We start from the raw sequence: 27908 nt of genomic DNA, 5'->3' as shown, positions 1-27908 counted from the left end.
TATTTGGCAAATTTGTAATTGTGCCAGGTGGTGGGTCTACTTGGTAAGAAGACGCCAGTGTGTCTGTTGCACGCGCTGCGACTCCTCGACACGCCCAAGTACAAGGAGGCCAACGTCGCCAGCATGGAGCTGGTCGTCTTCTACACACAGAAACGCCTCGAGGACATAGTCGCCAACACGAAGAAACGAATTGTCTAATTTATTTAAAAAAGAAATAATGAATGCGATAATTACCCCATTTCCATCGATGATACACGCTGTACGTAATAACAGACAAACGGTTTCAACTGAATAATAGATCATATTTAAGATGCTGCCAGAACATGCGTTAGACGACGACACGGTATTATGTAAATTCTGTGTCGACACGACACTGATGAACTTTCCAGGAGGATTAAAATGGCCACATAGAAGCAATTCATCTAAAAAGCAATATTGCGAATTAACATTTGCGCGTATAAAAGTAATTTGATGCCTGTCGATTACCCGTCCCTTTCCTTTTCGGCGGATAAGAAAATGACAGGTATAGTATAACTATCAATGTTGGTCTAAAAATTTATAGCCCTAATTATTTTTACTTTTCTCAAGATAATAAAAAGTAAAAAAAAAAATTGTAATCTCAGGAACAGGGATAGCATCTAATTTCATTCCGACCATTCGACATAATGGGTCTTTCTTCTTTTTTATCGACAATAAAAGACATTTTTTCGATATATATGCCATCCTTAAAATTATAACGGCTATAAATATTATAAAACATCATAAAAAGATGTCTGTAGTGTAGAGGACTATTTAGTGTTTCTCATTATTTTGTGTAACATACTTTTCTTGTAAATAAAATTCTAAAACATAACTTATCAGAACGAAGGACAGAATCATTGTCGATAAAAAAGAAGAACGACCCAAATAAGATATGGAAAAGCTTTAAAAGACATTCTCTATCCTGTTCGCCACACTAGATTTATAATTTCGCGCTAAGTTTAAAAAAATGATCTCATTGAAATAATTGTTACTAAAAATAAATAGTTGTAATCAAAAATAAAAAATACGCTAACATAAAATCGATGAAAACCATCGGCCAAACGGTTTTGCATTGCGTTGTGTAAGATCATTCAAATATGATAGTAGTGATTTTTGTTTATATAGCAGTCATCCGTGTTTAGGGAAATTCACAAAGAGAATATTAAAGGGAAAAAAATGACTCGGACGGGACTTGAACCCGCAGCTGTTGCCAAGCCGGGACGAGGGTGTTAACCATTACACCACCGAGCCCGACATTAAGCAAGAAGATCGAAGAAATTCGTACGGATAATTACAACACACATAATAACAGGTTCTTACCGCGTTTAAATGGGGATATGAGACTCCCGATATTTCGACACTGTTGCAAGTGCCGCGTAAACTTAAAACAATGTATTCGTAAAGTAAAAAAGAATCTGACTCGGACGGACCCGCACGTATCAAGACAGCCAGAACGAGCGTGTTAACCATTACACCACTGGGTCCTCCTATCCGCACGCAATTCTTCAATCTTCTTGCTTAATGTCGATACATAGATCAAATACTTACAATTGTAAATTACAAAGACAATTTGATGTACATTGCGGAGTGTGTGATCACGAATATTTTGCAGTTTCATATTAGCTACGTAATGAACCCAAATTGTCGTTGTAATTTGTAACAACTAAGTTTTATGAAACAGGCCCCCGGTGGTGTAATGGTCACGCTCGGCCCGGCTTAACAAGACCTGCGGGTTCAAGTCCAGTCTGAATCAGATATTTTTTTCGTAGTGTTTATCAAAAATGTGATAATTACCAGACTGATTATAAAGTCAAATTCGTTTGTTCTCACTAGTGCCGCAGAATACAATAGTACGACGCTAATATCTATTAATTTTATTTTTAAACGCTTCGAAAAATATTTAAATGCAGGGGATTAAAAGGCCACATCGAAGCAATTCATCTAAAAAAGCAATATTGCTATTTGACATTAAACTTATATTTTGTTGTGCCCGAAAGGGTCTGTGATGTGAAACTCATTTGTAACTTACCAACTTGTACACAATCATAGTATGCAAATAAAGAATATTGAATATCATTACGCACCTTTATATGCGCAAATGTCAAATTGCAATATTGCTTTTTTAGATGAATTGCTTCGATGTGGCCTCTTGACCCCCCCAGTAGAACTTGTGAGAACAAAAGGTAAAATTAAGCAAACCCTGGGCGCACCTGTAGTAGTTTATATTTTCTAAAATTATTTGGAAGTAAGTCTGGTTAAAACCAAAGAGGGCGATCGATGCCTTTTGTATTATGTCTTAAGTTTACCTAGAATAACAACTAAAGCGGCCCGGTTGCAGAGATCTTTAGGCCATGTCTTCATAATAACCTGTTTTATGATGGCAATCACTAACTATAGCCATTTTTTTGCTCTTAGGGTGGTATTAATAAACGAATCTTAGCTGAGACTGCCCTCAAGATCATTTTCAAGTCTCTGTTTTTATATGAGAACTGTTACATTGACATGATTGAGATTAGTTTATTAATACCACCCTTACTATACGACAAACCTACTAGTCAGGTTAACAACTGTGTAGGTGATAATATTTGGAGGAATAAAGTTCATTCGTTCGGGATTCTTCCCCGACAATTACTTTAATATTGGCTATAAATAGCACTCAGTATTTTAACGCAAAATTAACTCACAATAATGTATAAGACCGCAAATTTTATCGTAAGAATTATTAGAAAAATATTAGTGTTGGTGTTCCAAAATCAAAAATTGTTGAAGTATTCAAATAAAAGTCTATTCCTCTAAATATATTATTTATTATCACCGACACATATTTTGATTTTGGAACACCAACATTAATATTTTTCTGATAATTCTTACGAACATAAACTATTGAAGGGTTTCGATTTTTTGATGATAGATTGATGAGAAGTGTAATAGATCGCAATTAATATTTCGTATTTCAGAAATTAACTAGAAACGGTGCTGCTGTATTTTAAGACTAAGTACTTTTATTAAGGAAAATGACTGATTTTAAGTGTTGTCATACTCGTGGTGTGGTATTTCGGACAGGATCATCCTAAGATTCTTCTTTCAAGACTGAACAAATTAAGAAATATTGTTGACAGTACAACACATTTATTTTCATCTAAAAATACGAATAAAACTTATCACTGCCACAGGGTTGAGATCTAGATGTATACGAATTGTGTCCACATTAAATTCAGAAATATACAGTGCGCTGTATTAGGAGTAATTACAATTTCTTTTTCGTGAATAGGGAAATGTTCATATATCTCTCTAGTACACCCACCGTACAGTCCTTTAAATCGTTTACTTCACTTCTCTGCAACGAAGTACGCCATGATAATTTATATGAGCCAATAGATTTACGGCTCCTATATTTTACACATTTTGGTGAAACGTTGCCCCCGCTGCCTTAGTTTTAATCTGTCCCCGTGTGGCGCCGGGGTAAGAATAGCGCCACTCCGTTCTTCCTACGGATGTCGTAAGAGGCGACTAAAGGGGAAGACCAGGCGATCGGGCAGCAGCGTCCGCCTGCGTAGTGGCTGCTTCCTCTCATACGGATGTAGTTCGCATAGCGGGGAGACCCTGCGGCGCGGCGTTACATTCGCATTACAGGGACCGGCCAAGTGGTTAACACTCATTTGACAGCTTAGTATCTACCTCTCAAAACGGAACATTCGAATCGACTGCGATACATACAGTATACTTTGCAGATATGTAAGGTTTATTGTATGGCGCTTCGTGTGTTTCATTTTCCGGAGACGGTACGAGGCGCTAGATTGGTCCACACAGTGCCCGGAAAGTTGTATTTCTTCTCTGACTTTCTAGGCTCTGAGTGCAACAAGCGTGAGTGATGAATCAACTGCGACGGCCAACGGGCTCTCCTTAGTTGGCGTTTTTAGTTTTACATTTAGGTTTTCACATTATTTCAATGTTTGACTTTTCGTTACACCCTGTTCTTTCGAGAATCTGTTGAATGTGTTATGGCGAGACTCCACCAAAACGGAGATGTATTTTGATAACCAATATAATTACGATGTTAGTAATAACGAAATTATATTGATTAAAAAAACATATCTCTCTGGCCGCTTTGGTGGAGTCCAGGCCTTAGAAGCGGAGCAGTAGGTTGAAGGGCCCTAGCAAATGGGGCAAACGGTTTCTCGAAAAAGCAGTCTTATTCGGTTCTTATCTATTATGTGATCCAACATTGAGTTATTTTATTACTGTTCCTTTTCTTATAAGTTTTTGCATTTTGGATACGTTTTCCGTTTCTGTGTTGTCACACGCCCATAGGGAGAGTGGGTGTTTTTAATTTGAAACCAATCTTATGTACTTTAAACACGTAACCTTGGTTTCAAATTCATACCTGATCACTGATGTGCTCTGCCTTGTTTGTTGCACACTCTGTATGTAGCTCTAGGTAGGTAGATACCGAAAATTCAACGATATTCCCAACTATTTTTGAAGTCTTGAGCTAGTTAGAATTTTATTTCTATTATTTGAATATTACGTTAAAAAAAATTTGAATTATGTTACAGAGTTATATTTTACTTTTTTATAGTTGAACTTTATTTTTTTTTTGTAGTCATTACGCATAAACCAGATATTTGTTTTTCTTATTTATTTATTTTTGTTTTGACACGGAGACTAGCAATAGTTGCTTGCTGATGTTGTTAGTTTCTTAGCTCGCCGTTCTTTCGATAAGCCTACTTTTAGTAGGAGACATAAAAGTTGTCGAAGGAACCGTGTGTGGTCATTTTATGTACATTAATTTGCACTGTATATTGTAATCATTTCCTTTCGTTAGCATGTATCAGTCAGTATCTATCTCATCTGGATTTAATGTGGATAAGTGTAGGTATAATAGTAGATTAAGTTAATAGACGTCGTATGCTCGATTTCGATGTCATAAATTAAATCAATACAATATAATTCATATTGTAAAAGCTTACGAGCACTTAAGTGTTTTTTGTTTTATGTTTACATCATTTGGCAATGTTTATACGATTGATTTTGTAAATAATTGTAATAAATAAATCATAATTATTAAGTATGTACTATTTCTTTCATTTCTTATACACTATACAGGTTAGATCCTAGTGCGAAAGTGGGCCGTGGTCGGCCGTCCAATGGTATGCCTATAGTACTACCGTGAACATGCTGTATCTTATTATTGTACTTTTACTATAGTGTTACAACGCAAATAAAGAATTTTTACTTTTTTACTCTTATCACAGAGTTGCATACCCCAAAGGACAAAAGGTAACAGGTCACAGGGCTCAAACTCGATAATTATTAAGCTCGCGATCGCGTTTTGTTTGCTCACAGTAAGTTTGTTTGGTAACAGTACATACCTGTAGACTTCTTAGTCACACTCTTCGAAAAAAAATATGATAGATGTTATTATAGATACAGCCATGATGTCAAGTGGAATCAAATATCAAATGATGGTACTGAGCTTCTGAGTAACAGAAACAGTTAGATACATAGGAAAGTGTGACGGGTGCTGACAGATGTGGTTTTATTTTAAGGTTTCCAGTCCCCAGTAGTCCCCAGAAGGTCCTGTGTTCGATTGACACCACACATCTAACCAAAAAGTCACTGAGGATCTTTAGTGATAAGGACTGTCCCTGGAGTTTAGTGTTGCGTGATAGTTGAAAAACCAATAGTAATAGGCTATTGATGCTTCGGCAACGCTAGTATGATCAAGCGGGTTATAAAGGCCACATTGAAACATGACATTTGCACATACAAAAGTAGTGTGCAATGCAAACAAATATCAAATAGCAATATTGCTTTTTTTTAGATGAATTTCTTCATTGTGCCTTTTTAGCCCCCTAGGACATTGCTGGTGAATCATTTACTGGACAATTCCAGATCCGATTCCGTGCTTTGGAGAGCATGCTAAGTTGTCAGTTGCTGCTACTATTTACTTAAGTATTTACATGGGCCATGTCCAGGGCCTTTGCCGGTTCAATAATAACCACACAAGAAAAGATAAACTCATTTATTATTGCTATTACCGACTTCCTCATGCCGGAATGCTCAAAATTATTAAAGTTTGACCATACATTTTGCTTGTATAGTCAAGATTTGGATAATTATATATTTGACATAGATGAAATGCAATTATGTAATCATTGTGAAAATTTAACTTTTATTGATAAGATTACATTGAAAAATAAAACAAAGTGAATATAATGTAAATTTTATTGATTAAATACTATAATCAAGTACATATTTATATTTGCTGACACAAATAAGATGACACTAATTTGATCATAAATTTCTAATGTCTATTTTAACCTAGGTACTTCTGTATATCAGACTTAAATATAATGCCAACAGTTATATCATAGTAGATTTGGATAAGTAAACACTACACTTGTAGTCAAACTACACCACAAAGTTGATAATGTCTGGCTTATAAGATACACAGCATGTTGGTCTCCTCAACTTTTCCTTTATGATATCACAGGGTGATGGTGTACTGAAATCAAATGGGACTATGCTAGTCTTGATACGAGTGTGGAAGTATGGAGCAGCAACTGGCTTCAATCTTGATGACATAACTTTGCCAAATGCAGAACCCTTACCTCTCTTTATTTTCTTTGTGAGAATATATGACATGTCTTGTATACAAGGCAACACAGGTTCAGGGGATTTGGGTTCCTCATTTGTTCCATCACAGTCAATGAACTTTGGCTCAAATAGTGATTCAAATGAGCTACTGCTGCTAAGTACTTCCTGTTTGACAAGTGGTTGTGGATCATAAGGCACCTGTAATGCCTGCATCAGGTCAATAATACAGTCGTCTTCCTCTTCTAGTTTCATTTTCTTCATTTCCTCTTCTAATCTCTTCTTTTCTTCCTCCTGCTGTTTCTTTAGTTCTTTGGCTTTTAGCATGTTAGCCACTTGTTCAGCAAGGACATTTTGGATGGGACTCTGACTCAGGCCGAAACTGGGTATCGGTAGCCGCTGGAGTCTGGTGTCGGAGAGGGTGCCTGGTTGCGCCCCACTAAGGGACGGCATAGGAAAACGATTGCCAAGGTTGTTGATATCATCAGAATGGCTCCCCTGGATGCTGGTCTTAGACAGGTGGCTGTCGACAAGCGCCAGAAGAGACGAAAACGAACTTGAATCCGTCATATTGTTACAGTTCTGTGTGTGTGACCTCGAAAGTAAATTTCAAAAAAACGCCCATTAACTGGAAACTTACACCATTTGGACGTTTATCTGCTTAGTGGTGCAATACACTTGTAATTGTTGGGAAAATAAACTATGTGACAAAACAATGACAAAATTAATGAAGTATATTTCTATTTTTTTGTCTAGTTACGTAGTGAGTGATTGGTTCTTTTTTTTTTTTTAACTTTTTTATCCCTTTGGGGAAAGGCAAAGGCAAAGCCGTGCAGCCGTCGTCTAATGTATTTTTTTGTCATGTCCAAATCTTAATAAGGCCGAAGCCACGTCTTGTGTGAGTATTTCTCAATGTTCTTTATTTCAAGTCCTTTATAAAAGTGTCTTATCTAAAATATTCAAGGCCGAAGCCACGTCTTCTTCATGTTAATATCCGTGTACAATCCATGTTCTATTATGTTCAATCCATGTTTTCAATTCAAATCCTTTGTAATAAAAATGACATATCCAAATTTCTTATATCCAAGAAAAGTATACAAATCCCCTTTATAACTCCACTTCAGAAGATATTATAAAAGCATACAAGTCCCTGTATGTTGCAATATTTGCCAAAACGTCTTGAATGTCGCGCGGGATGCTTTCTGATGTTCCATAAATATGCAATAATCTGTCAACCAGAATCAATCGCTGAATACTAAAAGCTGGGCATTCAAAAAATATGTGATTAAGGGTCTGATCTTGATCTGTATTACATGCTGAGCATTTCGGTGATGAAATGATGTTCATTCTACATAAATGTGATTTAAATCGGCAGTGTCCAAATCTTAGACGTGACATGATACTATAAAATCTTTTCTCATGAAGATATGTTGATCTTGTGAACCACGGGCGACTAATTATTTTATTAATTTTGGCATACCACTGTCCTTTAGTTTTGAGAGTTTCCTCCCAATTCTGCATCCAGTCCAGCATCAATTTATGTTTTAAGTATGGAAGTAAATCAGTGTGAGGTATAGCAACATTCCTGGTTGTTGCATTGACATTTGAGTCGTTTGAAAAATTTGAAATTGCTCTAGCCAAAGTATCGGCATTTTCATTTCCAGCTACACCAATGTGAGAAGGAATCCACATTAAAGTTATATTGATGTCGCTCTGAGTGCTCAATTTATAATATAATTGTTTAATATCATGCAAAACGTAGTTGGAATTTGAGTTAAATTTGCAATTTTGAAGAGCACGCAGACTACTCATACTGTCTGTTAAGATAAGCCAAAGTTTGGATTCACGAATATTATGTTCAATAAATTGAAGTGCAGCAAAAATAGCTAGGCATTCTGCAGTAAATATGCTCATCTGTTCTGGAAGCTTAACACCTTGGCTATATTTTCGACTAGGTATGTATATGGCCATAGAAGTACTATTATCAGTTTTAGACCCATCTGTGTATATCTGCTTGTGTGAAGGAAATTTACTTATCTGCTCGTACACCTCTTCTTTGCATTTTAAGTGAGTATCAATAAGGATGTTAATATTGTAAAAATTGCTCTCATACTGTCCAGTATAACAGATCCAACTATTATTAGTTTGATATATTGTATGCTGTTGCCTGTATTCAATCATGTTAGAGAAGTCATGAAACACATACGGTACTTTAGAGAGATTAGATGGACAATGCAATCTATGATAAAAATCAATTTTTTTAAATAAAGGATGAGAAGGCATTGAAGATAATTTTATCATGAACTTGAACTTTAAAAACTTAAACCTGAGTGATAGAGGTGGAATGTTGCATTCTATTTGCAAGGAATTAATTGGAGTAGTTCTCATTGCTCCTGTAATACATCGCAAATTATGATTTTGTAAAACATCTAACTTATGTACCAATTTAGGATCAGAAGCAAAACTCAAAAAACCATATTCAAAGTGACTTCTCACTATTGATTTATACAGCATTAACAAGATTTTTGGATCAATACTTGATAAAGACTTCAAGATGTTATAGCCTTGAAATGCTCTACCCAACACAGATTCAACATACCTATTCCAGGAAAGATTTTTAGTAAAGATTATTCCTAAAAATTTAACTTCATTTTCAATTGGCAGACTAACATTATTGTATATAACGTCAACATCAGAATCACACTCACCAAAAACCACAACTTTTGATTTTTCGGGGCTTATATCAAGATTTAAGTAACCAAAATATTTTTTTAGTTTATCAAGAGCAGAGTTAATAACAGATGATACATGCTGGATATCAGACCCAGCAAAATATATAACTAAATCATCAGCAAATTGCAAGTTGCTCACTTGTATTCCTAATATGCTATTCAGTTTATGTATGTACAATATATACAACAGAGGTGATAGGATACCTCCCTGACACACACCTTTATAAGAAAAACGTGGACCTATTAATTTATTATTAGACTTCACATATACTTCACGACCATGCAAAAAATTAAAAACCCAACTTACAATTTTTTCAGGTATACCAAGAGAAAAGAGTTCACAAGAAAGAATATGATGATTAACATTATTGAAAGCACCAATGATATCAAAGAAAACACCAATCAGAATATCACCTTTTTTAAGTGAGTCAAAAATATCAAGCTGAAGATGAGCTATACTCTCTCTACAAGATTTGCCCCTACGAAAGCCAAACTGATTTGAAGGTAAAATGTTATTTTTTTCAATATGAAATTCAAGCCTCTGCTTTATTAATTGTTCGAAAATTTTTCCTAAACAGGAAGTTAAAGCAATTGGTCTATAAGAATTAGCCTTAGTTTTATCTTTATTTGGTTTTAATACAGGAATCAAACAATCTTTTTTCCAATCCAAAGGTATAACTGAACTAGACCAAAGTAAATTATATATTTGTAGAATTATTCCCTTAGATTTATCTGTTGTGTTTTTTAACATCTTATATGGAATACCATCAAGGCCATAAGCTGTATCGCGTCGTGAAAGAACTGCAGTTTTAAACTCTTGTAAACTAAAGGGTTTCACTAGATATTGACTGTTACATTCATTGTAAATAGGGTCATATTTTAAAGGGGCCTCAACAGTATCAGGAGTATATTTTCTCAAAAAGTCATGTAACCAATCAGTGTAGACATTTTTATATGGAGCAGAACAACCTTTAAATTTTTTAACAAATCTCCATATTCTAGATATGGGAGTACAACGATTGAATGTCTCACACAAAGAAAGCCAGCTTGAATTTTTTTCTTTTTTTAAAACAAGTTTTTTAATTGCTTGCATCTTTTTAAAATTAAGGAAACTTTCCTCTGACAGACTATTTTTAAATTCTATATATGCGGCCTTAGAATCCTCCACAGCTTTGGTACAATTACTGTTCCACCAAGGCAGTGGAACATATTTCCTACGAGATCTGGATTGAGGAGTTTTGTATGTAAAAACTGATTGTGTAGACTTCCTACTAGCTGTGACAGAATGATGCAATGCAAGATCCAACAATAGTAACAAATCTGAGTAACATTTTAAAGGATCTGAATCATCATAGTAAAAATTCTGCAACAAAATCTCTAAATTATGACTGTACTTTACCCAATCTACTAGACGAAAATCAAAATGAGTGGGAGATGTAAGATAATGTATATCAGAATAACTGTTATCACTAAATTCAATCTTTGTTATTACAGGTAAATGATAACTGCCAAGCGGATCATTGTGAACTGACCACTCACAATTAAGTGCCAGTGATGAAGAAACCATTACAAGATCAAGAGCATTCCTCTGCCAACTGCTTGAGCCAACTGTAGTCAATTCGCCATCATTTAATAAAACTAAATCATTGTCACTAATGCTTTCAAGAATGCCACGACCACGTGCATTAATGGCACTACAACCCCATGCTGTGTGCAGTGCGTTAAAATCACCAGCAATCAGCATGGGACCAGGTATATTACTGATTAAATTATCGAACTTTACTTTAGAAAATAAAGGATTACTGCCAGGACTATATATAGAAACAAAAGAAATTTCCTTATTGCCATATTTCAATCGTACAGCTATATTTTGTAAAGAATCGTCAAAAGAAGTGTTTATTTTGTCAAACTGTAAACTATTATGAATTAAAATGGCTACGCCATTGTGACGACTACCAGAATCTAATCTTACAATGTTATATCCTTTAATATTAAAATTAATATGAGGTTTTAACCAAGTTTCACAAATCAGAGCTAAATCGATTTCTTTCTCTTTCAAAAAATGAACTAGTAAATTTTTATGAGCAGTCAAACTCTGAGCATTCCAACTAATTATGTTTAAATAATCCATAATAAAAAGAAAAGAAAGAATAAACTATTGAGATTTCTTGTTTCTCTTTATAGTATCCAAGAGCGTGTCCTTAATACTTTGTGAGCAAATTGATGCCTCACTATTTTTGTGCATAGCAACCAGCTTCACCACTGATTCCACAACCATGTTTAGTATTTGATCTGAGTTAAGTAAAGATGCTAGGAGGTCAGTTGGATGTTGCTTCAACGGAGGGAAGGACTTCTGGTTAATTATAGAGGCATACGATCTGGTCTCCACTTTCTGTTTGTTTAATTCTATTTGTTCTTTTTTGACTGGACATTGAGATGATATAGCTATATGATTTCCTTTGCAGTGACAACAAGAAGCATCCTTGGGTAGCTTGGTGCAAACTTTAAAATTGTGAGACTCACCGCAGATGGAGCAGCGTTCAGCATTTTTACAAAACTTTGCGATATGTCCATACCGCAAACACTTCAAGCATTGTTTAACTGGTGGAATATACGGACGAAGCTCGAACCGCCAGCTGTTGAGGTCAACACTTTCGGGTAAATTTGGGCATGAAAAAGTTATGGATACAGTCTTTGTTGGCTCTAAATTGAACTCTCCAAAATCGTTTTTGACACGCCTCATAAATCTTCGAATAGTGACAATGTTTTTGGTTGATGTCAATGCAGAATATATTTGTTCATTAGAGAGGTCTGTAGGCACGTGAGTTATTACACCAGTGACCTCACTTGAGGACGCTGGTATCGACGCTTTCAGACTATGCGAATCCAAAAATTTTTTATTTGTTAGAGCAGCGTTCGCCAGGCCGGGCCGCTCAAATATGACTCCAATTTTAAATTTATTTATTCTTTGCAGCTGTTTCACTCCTTTATTGTATCTTTTCAGGGAATTTGCAAGGGACATCATATCTCGAGCACCCAGAGGTTGCTCAGGCTTCGTACTTTCCATGAAGACAACATATTCAAAGTTGCCGCCATCTTCTGGATAATATCGAACATAATCAGGAATCTTGAAGACTTCATACTTATCCTTTGGAGGTTCTACTTCAAATGACTTCATTGAATTATAGTCTGCCGAACTATCAGACCCGGCCTCCTCAGAATCAATTTTCTTTTTACGTTTTTTTGCGCCTTTCCCCATCTTCACTCAAACTTTTATATGTACACTATAGAATTAAGTTAATTGTAATCCTATTTTTATAAATATATACAGTATTATACAAATTTTCCGAAATATTATTTAAATGCAAATTTAAAACACGTCCGTATTTTCCCGCGCCTTTTCCGAAAATCCTGATTGGTTCTTTGTTTACGAAATAATTGTCATTTTTAGTATTGGTTTTCCCCGAAGGGCAAGGCAAAAGGAACTATACCCATACAGCCACGTCTTATGTATTTTTTTCTTGATGATGATTAATGAAATGATGAAAGGTGATGCCGATGAATGTTGAAACCTAAGCCCCGACCCTCGGAGCAGTCTCTTACTCCGAACCCCAAAACGAATTAACCCAAAAATCCGCATAAACTTTCGAGTTATGAAGCGGCTTATTGGCACGAAGCGAAAATAGATAGCAACATTTTGTGTATTGCAACTAATTGCAAGTGTATTGAATATTCCGATATAATAACATCTCGAATGTTATCCGACTAACTTAATGCGAACCACAAAATACCACTTCGTATTAATTATTTAAATTATTCAATGAAGAAAGCAACCGTCCCGTTCCCGTTCCCGCCAAAAAGTCCATTGTCATTTTGTCCATCAAAATTCAAAGACCAAGTATAAAATAGACGGAGCGTATTTAAGACGAAAGAAAAACATAGTTTTTGTCTTTCGCACTCATATGAGCCGTCATAAGTTGAAAAGAGATAAATATACTATCCTCGTAACGTCTTTTATACTCGCGTAGCGGCAAAGACCTTGTCCTTGTATAGAATAGACAGATATATTTTAGAGTGACGATCAAACTATCACAGCTCTCTTTCTTCCCTATCGCAACAATCTCTGTGAAAAAAAGAAACAAACATAGACGAACACCGCTGTCTAGAACGTCAGTGTTTCTCGTTTTGAGATGTTGTGGTAACCAGCTGGAAACCAAACCTGCCGTTAGCTTTTTGGTGTTTTGGGACGTTATTTTAACTTTTTATTTAAAAAATCTGTGAAATAGTTATTCATTCATCATTTCCACGGCGCTTGAGCTGTTCTTCTCGCGACATCGCGAACCGGTCGAACGCCGAGGTTATACGTGATTAGTGTTTGTGCCAAGGGAATATTCCCGAGTAAATAGTTCACGATGAAACCAGCGCGTACCCCACCCAGCAAAACACAAGGGTTTGACTCGACCTCCGACAACACGGATAGAGACACAGACGGTGTTAATGTCGGCAGGAGAACAAAACGCAAACGAGATGAAATCTATGAAGATTCGATGAAGTCTTTTATGGATGAGATGAAAAGCTTATTCTCCACTTTCTCTGGTAACCAAAATGAAAAACTCTCTCAATTGCAAACATCCGTACAGACTATTACCAATCAAAACTCCAGTCTACATGCGAAACTTACCTCTATGGAATCCTCCATCTCTGAACTACGTTCCGAGATAACCAGTGTGCAGCAGGAATATCAAAACATGAACACGAGAATAAAAGAAATCGAAAGTGATATCACAGATATGAAACAATCTCTGGAATACACATCAGCCGAACAAAAAGATCTGAACAATAAAATAAAAAGCTTTGAAAACAATTCCAATATTTCTGAAAAGATGAAATCTGAAATCGAAGACTTACACACTACAATTTCCATTCTAAAGTCTGAAATAATGGAGCAACAACAGCGAGATAGGCTACTCAATTTGGAAATCACTGGCCTTCCAGAAATGACACACGAAAACCTGTCGGAACTAGTGATAAAATTAGCCAAATATGCTGAGGTCGAACTCGTTCCTGAGGATATTGTACATGTTACTAGAGTCCAGCCACGAAAAAATACCGCAGGACGACCAAAAGCCATCGTTTTAAAGCTTAAGAAACGGATCATCAAAGACAACATTCTAGCTGGTATTCGCAAAAAGCGGGGTTTGAGCACTGAAGATATCTGTATTACTGGAGAACCGAGGCGCATATATGTCAATGAACACCTTACAGTCGACAACAAATTACTTTACAAGAAGTGTCGGGAAGCTGCGAAGACATCGGGATGCAAATATGTGTGGATAAAAAACTGTTTAATTTTTATGAGAAAAGACGACAATTCAAAATCAATGAATATAAAAAACGACTTAGATATAAAAAAGGTTTGGGAATAACCTCACCACCGCCAATGTTTACTCACTTTATCGTACTTTTTTTTCTGCATTATTTTTCTTTCTTGTTAAATATTTTTTTGATGTGCTGGGATTCCGAGGGCTGTTTATGCTCTAACTTCTATATTATTTTGCCAATTGCAACTTTTATGTTTAACTTCAGTAATAACAGTCACCATATGGACGGAACTTTAAAACACATAAATAACGTAGTATCTATTTTTAAGTGCTACATTGTGAAACAGAAACAGTTTTACCAATTCTCATCTACTACACATAAACATAAACAACATACTTATATACCTGTCTTAATTCAATTATTTTTATTTGTCTACATCCATTTCTTAAAATTGATTTCATATGTACCTGTCAACCATATCTCACCTTTTCTACCCTACAAACTAAAATATTTTCATCTCCATATAAAGTCATATACACATTTCATTAAAACATATACGTTACGTTATGTCGCCCACAAACGTACATCTTACCAGTCACCTGTGTGTTCTGGTGTGTATCCTCCACCTAAAAATTGTGATATATCAGACTTAATAATAATAATTTTAACTACAATCATTTCCTACAATGGCTAATTTGAGCATTTACTATCAAAACGTACGCGGGCTGCGTACCAAGACACACAGTTGTTTTCAAAACATTCGGGCTAACGCATACGATATTATCATCATAGTTGAGACGTGGTTGTGTGAGAGTATTTATGACCGGGAATTTTGTGACGATCGCTACAGTGTATTTCGGTGTGACAGAGATTTGGTGGGCACAAGTAAATCCATTGGCGGAGGTGTTATGATATTAACTAGACATGAACTACAAGCATATCCAACAAACATAGCCGTTCGTTTCTCACCCACTGACATAATCTGCGTTACGATACCGGGTCGCACATTACAGACTGATAGAAGTCTTATTATTGTGGCTACATACATACGCGGGGTTAGCGTAAATCAACAATTTGACTTACAAAACTTATTAAATGTTGTAAACTCCCTTGAAAGCGATGTTAATTTATTACTAACGGGCGACTTCAATCTGCCTTTTATACAATGGGAAACAACAGATCCTACCTACGTTCCAAAAAATGAATGTAGCATAATTCGTGAATTAGGTTTTAATGTTATTAACTCCTTGTATTTTAACGGCATGACACAATACAATGTGGCAAAAAATAACAGTGGTAATACTTTGGATCTCATATTTAGTAACTTTAATATCGAAACATACGTATGTGTTCACCCTTTGTCTAAAATAGACGTGGCTCATCCCCCATTAAATATCTGTGCCTCAGATATAACGTTAAAACCTCTGACTAACACTCACATAAGCAAATACAAGTTTAATAAAGCTGACTATGACAAAATTATAAAGTTTATTAACAATATCCAATGGGATCAGGAACTTATGAGTAGGAATACAGAAGAAGCAGTGATTTTTTTCTACGAAATTCTTTACGAAGCAATACAATTATACGTCCCCTTAACAATCATTAAAAATAGTCGATACATCTACCCGATCTGGTACTCCGCGAGCCTCATCAAAATTATCAAAGAAAAAGCAAAAGCACACGCAAACTGGAGAAAATACAACAACCTAAGAGACAAACAAGAATTTTCTTTACTAAGAGCACGTTACCACCGAGTACACAATGCCTGTTACAACAAATTCATATATAATATTCAACAATCGATCACCAAAAATCCTAAAACGTTTTGGAATTTTGTTAAATCACGAAGAGGTGGAAGTAATTATCCAAGCAAATTTACGTTGGACAACTCTTTGTTAAATACTGGTGCTGAGATTGTAAGTGGTTTCAACAAATTCTTTTTCAATATGTTCTCGCTTCCCGCCACAAGTTACTCGGATTTTCATAATAACTACGATCAATCTGCCACCTCGAATGTTCTTAATGACTTTAACGTCACAAAAAATCAGGTTCTTAAACTATTACGTCATTTAGATCCTCATAAGGGTGCTGGCTGCGATAATATCCCACCGGTTTTCATATTAAAATGTTGTGAAGCGTTAGCACATCCCCTTACACTAATTTTCAATAAATCTCTTAAAGATGGTGTTTTTCCCTCTATTTGGAAGGAAGCTAGGATTGTACCTATTCATAAAAAAGGCTTAAAAAGCAAAATCGAAAATTATAGACCTATATCAATTTTGAACATGTTCAGTAAGGTATTTGAAAAAGTCGTATACGATGCAATGTATCCCCAAATAGTTGCCGGTATACCGCAACAGCAGCATGGCTTTCTCAGGGGACGGTCGACTTCCACGAACTTAACAATATTTACAAAATTTGTTAGAGAACACATGGAAATAGGGCAGCAGGTTGACGTGATTTATACCGATTTTGAAAAGGCTTTCGATCGTGTGGATCATGTCATCCTTCTGTCGAAGCTATCTGCGCTCGGTATCCATGGCAACCTTTTACGTTGGGTTGAGTCTTATCTCAAAAACAGGTCGCAGATGGTTGTCTTGGGAGGCTTTAAATCAGATTATGTAAATATTCCATCTGGAGTACCACAAGGGTCCCACTTAGGACCTCTATTCTACAATGCGTATCTGTATGATATACATAATTATATTAATTTTTCTCAGTTTCTTATGTACGCCGACGACACAAAAATATTTTTAAGCATAAAAAGTCCTGAAGACACTCTGAAATTACAAGAGGACCTAAACCGGTTGAGCTTTTACTACAAACGGAATCGCATATCAATTAATATAAATAAGTGTCAAATTATATCTTTTACTCGTCGTCGAGAGGCCATGCTAACTAACTATAATATTGATGGCATCTCTCTCACTCGAGTGAATCTAGTAAAAGACTTAGGAGTAGACTTAGATAACAAACTTTCTTTAAATCAACATGTTGAGACAATTACCAACAAAGCCTTTAAATCATTGGGATTTGTCATGAGAACCTGTTCAGTATTCCGCAACCCAGTAACACTCAAAACTGTTTATATTGCGTATGTGCGCAGTATATTGGAATATGCGGCATGCATCTGGTCACCACATTATAAAAAACATATTGCTAAGATTGAGAAAATACAAAAAAGATTTCTTAATTTCCTTAACTATCGAACTTTTTTTCGACCTACAACTGACGATTTCTACAAAGAGAGCTGCTCAAGGCATAAACTGCTTTCTTTAGAACACCGGCGAACTGTATACGATATGACATTCTTGTATAATATCTTAAACTCCAGAATTGATTGTCCAGAATTAGTAAGCACAGTTAATTTAAATATCCCACGGCGTCTCTCATTCCGCACCTTAAATCGACCTAATCCATTTTATGTACCACCACATCGGACAAATTACTGTCAAAATGAGACTATTACAAGAATAACTCGTACCTACAATAAACTCTTTACTGAGGTAGATCCATACCGGTATGACGTTAAAACTTTCAAAAACCATGTCATAAATAAATTTTAAACACTCAGCATACAAATATAATAGGTACACACACACAGTAGTGGATGGTGGTTTTTTGAGATTATTTGAATAGCTGCCATCCGATCCCAAGTGGCAAACACGTAGGGCTACATACATACATACGTAAATACACATATATATTTATATTTAAAATACACTTGCATACACACATACACACGAAACTCATTGAGAGTAGGATTGGTGAGTATATACTTCAATTGTTGTAGATACTTAACTTTCTTTTCTTTTTCTTTTCTTTCTAATATTGATACGCATAAAAGTACAGTTTTTAGTAGTGTTTTTTATTTTGAATGCAACTTATGGTTACAATATAGTTTTAGTTTTCTAAAGAACAAGCTTACGGTATCCCATTTAGTTTCTCCTGTTTACAAAATATTTGTTTATATAATGATATAGTAAAATAGCATAATGTTGTAATTAGTTTAGATTAATATTATTAAGTACTTCATAATAATCCGGGGTAATCTGTTATTGGCCTTACGTTTAATTAATGTTCTACAACACACATGCATTTATTGTAACGCTGTTGATTATCCAAATAAAATAAAATAAAATTATGAACCATGGCTTGCGTAGCTATTGGTTGTGAGAGTAGAATGGGTGTTATAATGGAGAACGATCAAATAATGTCTCACCATGGGTAAGTTATCGACCACATAATACATGTTTGTGTGCAAGAAATACATTACCTGGTCTGGTTTTTGTAAAGTTTATTGAGCCCTAAACACGATGCAGACGCATATTTTCAGTAAAGCCGTCACATTTGTACAAATAATTGATTTCACATTTTACGCTAATCAGCTTTGACAGATCATGTACCCAAAGTATTATAAGTAGTGTTGTCCTTTGATGTCGATAATATAATATGTTTTAGTGTAACATCTACATATTCTACATGTTGTGTTATTCTATTCACGTTTAATTTATTTTTCAACCTGTTTCCGATTTGAATGAAGATTACATAAAGATATTATATTTTCCAGATTTCCTAAATATCCTAATTTACGAAACCAGAAATTAAGAAAGAATTGGATTCAGACCATGAAACGAGATGATTCTTTCTTCTGAAGGACGCCTTCTCCTTATTTAAGCCTGTGCTAATTACATTTCGATGTATCTTGCTTTCTATCGAGCAGGATACCAAACAAAAATATTACATAGAGATGCAATACCAACAATATTTACTCACATATCTCACATAAGGTGAGTTTAAGTTTAATTATAAGTTTATAGATGAATTTGCAGCTATTTCGTTTTTGGATTCTACATTAGCATGGAAAAAATAATTCAATACAATACAAATATTCTCTATTGCACACAATAATTAGTATGAATAACTATTTTTGTAAGTACCTGTGATTATTCCTTCTATGTGCAATGTCTAAACATGCAATGCAAAAAAACAAATAGGTACACAAGTATTTGTGTGCTCCACGTTAATATGTGCCATTCTTGCAGGTACAGTTATTATGACGACCAGAGCCGACACTATACACTTCAAAGAAAGTGAACAAGAAGAAATATTTTTTTTATCACCAAAAAAGCGGAATTGTTAATTGGTTTGTGGTCATTGTATTCTAACTATTTTGAATAAAATCTTATAAAGAAGTATTTGCTTTTATTCTTTAATCGCATTGAGATAATCCCCGAAATATACTAGAAGGTTGTCTGCTTCTTGTATCGAGAGCCGATTCGATTCCCGGCTAGTCACACTAACAATTTGTGGCTAGCGGGGTACTATGCTCTGTTCGGTACCCCAAAACATCCTTTGGTGGCAGCACACCCTCGCTGCCAAACTGGTTACCCTCGACAGAACATTTCCTGCCTACACCTTCTGGGAGTCGGAGTCAACTGCGTCGCACCTGCATCATCCGCCACCAGCATCAATCACCCCGCATCAACCCTCAACAGGCGTTCATCATCAGCCTTCAGTCGGAGCATCATCAGCACGTCCACCTGCCAGCCGCCTACGACGCTGCCTGGACACCTGACACTCCACACCAGGACTTCGGAGCATCTACAGTTCCATGACCAGCTGCCTAAGCTGCCTGGACCTGACACTCCGCACGCAACAGCGACACAGCACACGAGGTCCACTGCCATACCACGCTGTCGAGCACGCGCTCCACGTGGCAGGCCGCCTTCTCGCCTCACGCCAGTCGCCGGCTCCACAATCCCGACTCACCGCGGATAGGAGCAGCTCCCCATCCCGACTCACCGTGGACTGGAGCACAACCCACACCGTACACACCTCTTCCCGACTCACTGGGATTACATTTTTTTTTTTTTGACGTGACTTATTGTAGATTTGCCGCAGATGGCATTAACTACTTGGCCGGACAAATGGGGAGCGCTGAAGGCTCTCACCCCTTCAAGCATGATTTAGAGCGAAAACAAAAAAAGCGTTCTTCCCGGGGTAGGTATGTGATTTATAGCAACCAAAGGGTGGCCGCAATGTCGTATTAAAATGATACTACAGTATATTTGGACTAGATGGACCGTCCTGACCTCCTCGGCCATAACACCTTGCGAAATGACATAGATTTAAAAATGTTAAATTGACCTTTAACAAGTTTGTCCATGATAATTACGTTGAATAAGTGGTTCTGAATCTGTCACCGCAACGTACAGTTCTTCATAGGTATCTTTCTTTTTTTCGCCAGGGGGCGCTGCCAATGTAAACATAGTGAATTAGCCGTTACCTAAATTTTACTTACTTTCTTAATTAAATTCCTATTTATTTTACAAAAGAGATAGTGTAAGTGACTTTAATATTCGTTACTAACAAGTACTAGTGTTTTCTCCAAAAAATCTCTGTTGGTTTTGCGTAAAACTTAAATTATATTACGGCTTAAGTATCAACTGTATTCAACACCAAAAGTGTCATTATGTGAGTGTGGTGGATTTATATTTAAAAAACAACATATAGTGATCGATGTGTATGAAGATATTGCTTATAATTACAACTTTTACATCACTCAACTACTGTTATAACCTAAAACTGACTATTTGGTTTATCAACAATTTGTTGTAAATTACGGACATCTATCGGTCGTCACGGTAACTACGACAGTCCTACAGGAACCTTTCCACGTTTTTATCATTGATTCAGTATATAGAAGCTTGGGCAAAAGTTCCGTTGTGTTTTAAACAGAGGGCGCTTTAGAGCAGAGCACATATTTTGAAAATTTTACCTTTCTATCAATATGGTGTGTGGTACCTGTAACAAACCCTGTAAAGGTAAAAACGTCTTGGAGGGTGGAGCCTCATTAATAACTTGTACGAGATGCCCTGCGGAGTACCACGCTGCATGCTTGCACATGACTCGAGATGACCTGAAGCCTATAAAAACAAACAAACTGCAATTCTGCTGCCCAACCTGTAAAGGAAATTCTAAAAATGAGAAGTCCCTTAGTGCTCCATTGCACCAGCTACAGCAAGATACATCTCTGGAAGAAGCTGGAAACAATTTTATGTCATCTGCGGAAAGTCTTGCCAAGATGGAAGTGCCCGCCGAAGTGGTGACATCGTTCACCAGTGCCATAAAAGAACTGCGGGATGTCTTCATCTCCATGAAGACGGAAATGCGTGAATTCACCAAATCTTTGAATTCTACTTCGGAGGATATAGCAACGTTTAGGCAAGAGCTGGCCGATATGAAAACGCAAGTAAAAGAAGTGGACAAGTATAGAGCGGAGGTCATCAGCCTTCGTGCAGAAGTAGCCGAGCTGCGTCACACTATTTCTTCAAAAGAGCAACGCCGCCTATGCAAAGATGTTGAAATAACCGGTTTAACCGAAAGCAACAGTGAAAATCTGCAACAAATAGTCACTGTGATCTCCACCAAGCTGGGTATAGAACTGGACCCACGAGACGTAGATGACGTTAAGCGAGTCGGCCTCCGCGGCGGTGGCGCGGGGGGCTTGGAGCGGCCGCGCCCGGTGGTGCTGACAATGACGCGCCGCGCGCCGCGCGACCAGCTGCTGCGTGCTGCGCGGGTGCGCCGCAATCTCACTACGGACTCGCTGAACGTTCCAGGAAATTCGCGTCGAGTATACCTGAACGAGCACCTGACTAAAGAAAACAGAATTCTTTTTAGTAAGGCAAGAAAGCTGGGTTCTGAATTGGGTTTCAAATATTCCTGGACATCCAACGGGAATATATTCATGCGACGTTCGGAAACCAGCTCTGTCTTACACGTGACTTCGGATGCTATCTTAGAAAAGCTTAAAACACACAACACCTCGCCCGAGCGTCGACTGGAATTAACTTCTTGTTCCTAATATCTTTACTCTAATTGAATTATTGATTGTACACTACGTACTGTTTAAGTTTAAGTTCCTTAATAACTTCACTTCCATTGCAGATCTCATTGTTTTGTTTATTTTAAGTTCTATGCTTTACTTTTTGATTATTAATTACTTTTTAAGTTTTTCTTTGTTTATACGCACAATTTACACCCAAAATCTACACTTAAAAATAGGTAAAAATCCTTGTCAAAAACAATATTTGGTCTTCACGTTATCACCACTTTATCATTTTTTGAATTTATATATTACCTCTAGTTTACAACCACTTTTACTCTATAATCATCTTAATTTTCACATATTATGCTCTTGCAAACTCTGCACACCTCAAACCATCACATCTAACTTTTTAAACTTGATAGAAATTACTTCTGTTAAAATATGGGTAACTTAGACCTAACTACTGACATTGACTCGATGCTTGATATACAATGTCACGAAATAAATTCGCCGGAAATATGCAAGAGCCTAATTACCAAAAAATACAACTTTAAAGTAATCTCTTTGAATATTCGTAGTGTTAAAAAGAATCTTGATACTTTACTAGTATACATACACAGAACCAATTTAGAATTCGACATACTAATCCTTACAGAATGTAGACTAAATGACTCCACAATTATCGATAGTATACCAGGCTACGACTCACATTTCACACTGCATAATATCAATCAAAATGGAGGAGTAGTAGCTTACACTAAATCCTCCTGGTGTGCGACAGTGACTGAACCAAGTTTTGATGAAGCATGTTGTCTAATAATAGATATACCTAATGTTGTAACCATTTTTGGCATATACAGATCGCCTGCATTTAGAGACTTCAGCATTTTCTTGTCCGCATTAAACGATAACCTCGAAATACACAAAAATAAAAAAAGTGTCATATTAGCTGGGGATATAAATATCAATACTTTATCATCTGAATCAACCGAATATCTTTGCTTACTTGCGGAACATGGTTTTATACCAGCAATAACTATGCCTACTCGATTAACATCATGTCTGGACCACGGATTTGTTAAGTCCAAATTCCCTGCCATTGGTATAGTCTGCAACTCTGATATTACAGACCACAAAATAGTCATTGTAGGACTCACCACAAACGAAAAGCGTAGCATACAAAGATCGCGTATGATAATTGACTATGACGGTGTAGGTGATGAACTCGCGTCGGTAGACTGGAGTGTGGTTACAGCACTGGATAACGTCGATAAAGCTGTGGAAGTGTTAATGGAATTAATAAAGACGGCCATTGCAAATAATTCGAAAGAAATAAAAATCAGCCGATCAAAGTACGTTATCCAGCCGTGGATAACTCCAGGTCTGCTTAGATGCACTCGTCATCGTGATCGCCTGCATGCAAAACTTAAACAGTTTCCAAATGACGAGATTCTTGAAATCACTTACAAACGGTACAGAAACTTCCATAATATGTTACTGCGAAAATTAAGAATTGAATATGAAAAACAAGAACTTCAGTCCAATAGCGGCGACCCAAAACTACTCTGGAAGACCATTAAGAGAATTTGCAACACCAATAAAATAAAAAATTGTCAAGCTACTGAACTTACAACAATAGGTGCTAATACCGTAGATTCCCTTAACACTTGTAACAAATTCTTCTCTACCGTTGGTGAAAACTTGGCCAAGAGGATTATTCAAGAAATTGATGTCACTGAGGACCAACTGGCAAATAATGTACCTGATACCAATGGACCAATGGACTCCTTCTTTTTGGAACCCACGGACGAACTAGAGGTAAAATGCATTATAAACCAACTTAAGACAGATAGTGCCCCTGGCTTAGACAAAATTAGCTCCAGTCTTTTAAAGTATATAAGGGACATATTATGTTCTCCTCTCGTTCACATATTCAACTTAAGTTTAAGTACAGGTCGTTTCCCGGAGCTCTGGAAAGTGGCCTCTATCACTCCCATCTATAAAGATGGATCTAAGACATCTCCAGGGAACTATAGACCCATATCACTGCTTAGCGTATTATCCAAGATGCTTGAAAAAATAGTAAATAAACGGTTGGTGAAATACTTAGAGTCTAATAATCTTCTCTCATCCAGACAATTCGGCTTCAGGCATAATAAATCTACAGAAGAGGCGGCTACACTTTTAACTGAGCTTATTTCTAATAAACTTGACAATAATAGCAAGTGCATCGGTATCTTCTTAGACCTGGCTAAAGCCTTCGATACCGTCTCTTCCAAAATTTTAATTAGTAAATTAAAACAGCTTGGTGTTAGAGGACTCGCCCTCAACTGGTTCACTAGTTACCTCTCTAGTCGGGTGCAGTTAGTAAGAATAGGATCCCATACAAGTGACCTTACTCCAGTACATTTCGGGGTTCCTCAAGGGAGTATATTAGGACCTACCTTGTTCATAATTTATATGAACGACATCCACAATCTGACTCTACCAAATGCTGAAGTTATCTGCTACGCAGATGACACCGTTGTTCTTTTCGAAGGGAAAAAATGGAAAGATACGTTCCAATCTGCTGAGCATGGTATGTCAGTCATTAATAACTGGCTAAGGAATAATCTCTTAACGTTAAACAACAAAAAATCCAAATACATATGTTTCCACAAAACCGCCGCATCCAGTCCACCTGTAACAAATGACATTAAAATTCATGTTTGTGATATGGCATCTCCACAACCATGTAACTGTAGTACCATACAGCGTGTAATGGATATCAAGTATCTTGGCATCATGATAGATCAACATTTAAATTTTGATGCTCATATTCAATGCCTTTCAAAACGAATTAGAAAGACCATAGGAATAATTAAGAAATTAAGGTCGTCTGCTGATAAATCTCTTTTAAGATCTGTTTATATAGCTATATGTCAGTCGGTTGCCAGCTATTGTGTCTCCGTTTGGGGTAGTGCTGCAAAAACTAAGCTCAAGGATGCAGAGAGAGCACAAAGATCAGTTCTAAAAGTAATGCTGAAGAAACCCTACAGATACCCCACAGACACCTTGTATAAGGAAGCCAAGGTACTAACAATTCGACAGTTATTTATTCTAAAGACATGCATTATCACCCACAAACACATATTAAATTCTGACACATATAAAGAACTGTTAAAAAAACGCACTTTCAGCGTACCTTTGCCGACTGTTAACACGGCTTTCGCGGGTAGATTTGGAGAGTTTGTGAGATCTCGCACTTACAATGCAGTAGCTAAGTCTTGCTGTATTATAGACTGCCCTATTCCGCTAGCAAAGTCCGTGTTAACAGACTGGTTACTCACCCTGGACTATACCACTACTGAAGACCTCGTAAAATAAATTTTCTACATACCTCTTCCTCAATTTACAATTATACTACACTTTATTTTGTAATGCCTATCTTTGTTTTCTTTTGTTTTTTGTTATAATTTTACATTGTAAGTAAAATTAAGGCTAATAAAAAATAAAAATATCTGGTTCCCCAAGATTCAGGCATTGCCTAGTTTGGGGACCCCTGTACAACTCCTGAAAACTAATTAGATTATAAGCACACCTTTAGTTTTAAGTAAACAATTTTTGTATTTCTCCTATTTTGTGCAATAAAGTTATTATTATTATTATTATTATTCTATCCGGGAACAAATAGGTATCGTTTTAACTAATTTATTTGTGGTTCTACCCACCCAGATTTGGATACTAGGTCGTTATTTCTGTATTTAATTAATCATTTAATTTGTAAAGTATAAATTTTTAGATCTTGGACTAACATGAAATATTTAGCCGATAATAATGTCGATAAAGACATGGAACGGCACTAGTGGTCTTAATACAAAAACATAATTATACAATAGGTACGTTTCTATAACAAACCCGCTATGCGAGTACAAAAGACGTTACGACGATAGTATATTTATCTCTTTTTAACTTATGACAGCTCACATGAGTGCGAAAGACAAAACCTATGTTTTTCTTTCGTCTTAAATACGCTCCGTCTATTCTATACTTGGTCTTTGCAAAGACCAGTATTAGATTCTAACCCGTGTAATCTGCGTGGAACGAATGTTGTCAAACAAAACGTTACTAACGTTAGTACTAGAGATGTTCGTCTGATACCATGATTAGTATCTCTTACTAGTCTGTGAACATTTTCGTCTAATGGATGCGTAGCATCCCTACGGCTTTTTGGCGGGAAACGGGAACGGGACAGTTGCTTTCTTCATTGAATAATCTAAATAATTAATAAGAACTGGTGTTTTGTGGTTAATAATCGCATTAAGTTAGTCGGAAGACATTCGCGAGTGTTATTATATCGGAGTATTCAATAAACAAAGTGTATCTCCCTGTTTTCACTTCGTGCCAGGAAGCCGCTTCATAACTCGAAAGTTTATGCGGACTTTTGAGTTAATTCGTTTGGGGTTCGGAGTAGGAGTCTACTCCGAGGTTTCATCATCATCGTCACCTTCCATCATTTCATTAATCAAGACATGGCTGTATGGGCATAGTTCCCTTTGCCTTACCCTTCGGGGAAAACAAAAAAAAAAGGTCTGTGGTCTCAAAAGTTTGAGAGTACCGGGCGCAGACTACCACCTACTAAGAGAACATAGTTCCGGGTACCGTAAATAAATAATAGTTATTAATCCGTGTTTGGCAGCAACTACATAACAAAAGCAAGTATGAAGCCCGTTAAGAAAAGGTAAGTGAACAATAAATACGTATTATTGAAATGAAATAGGTGTATAACGAAAAATCGTACAAAAAGACATGAGCAAAACATATAAAATTTTTAGCGGGAAATTTATGCCACGTCAATGTGGATTTTTTTTGTGGTAAATCTGGTTCATAAATGTATTGTTAATGACTACCTTACCGAATATTAATTCTTCTCTCTCTGCTCTTCCTCATTATTATTCTCTAAGCCTTTCAAATTTATATTATATTTCTATATTTCTATGATTTGAAATCTCGGGTAAATAAATAAAACCAAAGACTTTTCAAATTAGAATTTTTGGGATTCTATCTAGGTATAAATTTAAATTGAAGAAAAACAGTGTTAGTTTTAGTAGTGTTTCATTTTATAATGGGAAATCACGGCAAATTATACGATAAACATTACAGAGACGAATGGAGAAAAAAAACAACTTTCAAAAGTATTCTATTGCTGTCTTTCTCTTTTGTTTTGTAACTTTATATTTCCTATGAGTAGAATAAAATATGTATCCTTATCACAAAAATCTCCAAGGACGTAAGAAGAAAAACACTACTTACTTTATTTTGTGTGGAAGACCTAAATGTTTAGAGCGAGATTTCTCGATAAGTTAATACCTATTAAAATGTACTAATCCTCCACCAGAGTTTAGTATCAAAATTTAACA

General features: G+C 36.3%; 4 protein-coding genes across 4 annotated transcripts in view; 3 read left to right on the top strand and 1 right to left on the bottom strand.

The window, feature by feature from the left end:
• The window catches only part of LOC126380065 (uncharacterized), a 29125-nt gene extending 24060 nt beyond the window's left edge, over positions 1-5065 (top strand). Inside the window, exon 17 of the mRNA XM_050029258.1 lies at positions 28-5065. Within this exon, the coding sequence (XP_049885215.1) occupies positions 28-198 (171 nt within the window). The 3' untranslated portion in view covers positions 199-5065. The remainder of the gene's footprint in view (positions 1-27) is intronic.
• Positions 5066-6235: 1170 nt separating this feature from the next.
• Positions 6236-7403, bottom strand: LOC126380153 (uncharacterized). Its single transcript, XM_050029413.1, has one exon. The coding sequence runs from the start codon at positions 7186-7188 to the stop codon at positions 6436-6438; it is 753 nt and encodes a 250-aa protein (XP_049885370.1). The 5' UTR covers positions 7189-7403; the 3' UTR covers positions 6236-6435.
• A 6252-nt stretch (positions 7404-13655) lies between these two features.
• LOC126380134 (repetitive organellar protein-like) lies at positions 13656-15071 on the top strand. Its single transcript, XM_050029390.1, has one exon. It carries the CDS (start codon positions 13763-13765, stop codon positions 14774-14776), a length of 1014 nt encoding a protein of 337 aa, XP_049885347.1. The 5' UTR covers positions 13656-13762; the 3' UTR covers positions 14777-15071.
• A 7229-nt stretch (positions 15072-22300) lies between these two features.
• On the top strand, positions 22301-25981 carry LOC126380104 (uncharacterized). Its single transcript, XM_050029335.1, has 2 exons — positions 22301-24327; positions 25410-25981. Exons 1-2 carry the CDS (start codon positions 22951-22953, stop codon positions 25467-25469), a joined length of 1437 nt encoding a protein of 478 aa, XP_049885292.1. The 5' UTR covers positions 22301-22950; the 3' UTR covers positions 25470-25981.
• The last annotated feature ends 1927 nt before the right edge of the window (positions 25982-27908 follow it).

This window comes from Pectinophora gossypiella, chromosome Z (assembly GCF_024362695.1).
Source record: "Pectinophora gossypiella chromosome Z, ilPecGoss1.1, whole genome shotgun sequence".
Lineage (NCBI taxonomy): Eukaryota > Metazoa > Arthropoda > Insecta > Lepidoptera > Gelechiidae > Pectinophora > Pectinophora gossypiella.
Note: the sequence above shows the minus strand (reverse complement) of the source record. Positions and strands in the feature narration are given on the sequence as shown.

Bases quoted from the DNA above. Each gene is read 5' to 3' on its own strand.
- LOC126380153 (XM_050029413.1), bottom strand. From the start codon at position 7,188: ATGACGGATTCAAGTTCGTTTTCGTCTCTTCTGGCGCTTGTCGACAGC.
- LOC126380134 (XM_050029390.1), top strand. From the start codon at position 13,763: ATGAAACCAGCGCGTACCCCACCCAGCAAAACACAAGGGTTTGACTCG.
- LOC126380104 (XM_050029335.1), top strand. From the start codon at position 22,951: ATGGGTAACTTAGACCTAACTACTGACATTGACTCGATGCTTGATATA. The intron at 24,328-25,409 runs GTAAAATGCATT...ATCTCTTTTAAG, and splicing joins AACCCACGGACGAACTAGAG to ATCTGTTTATATAGCTATAT.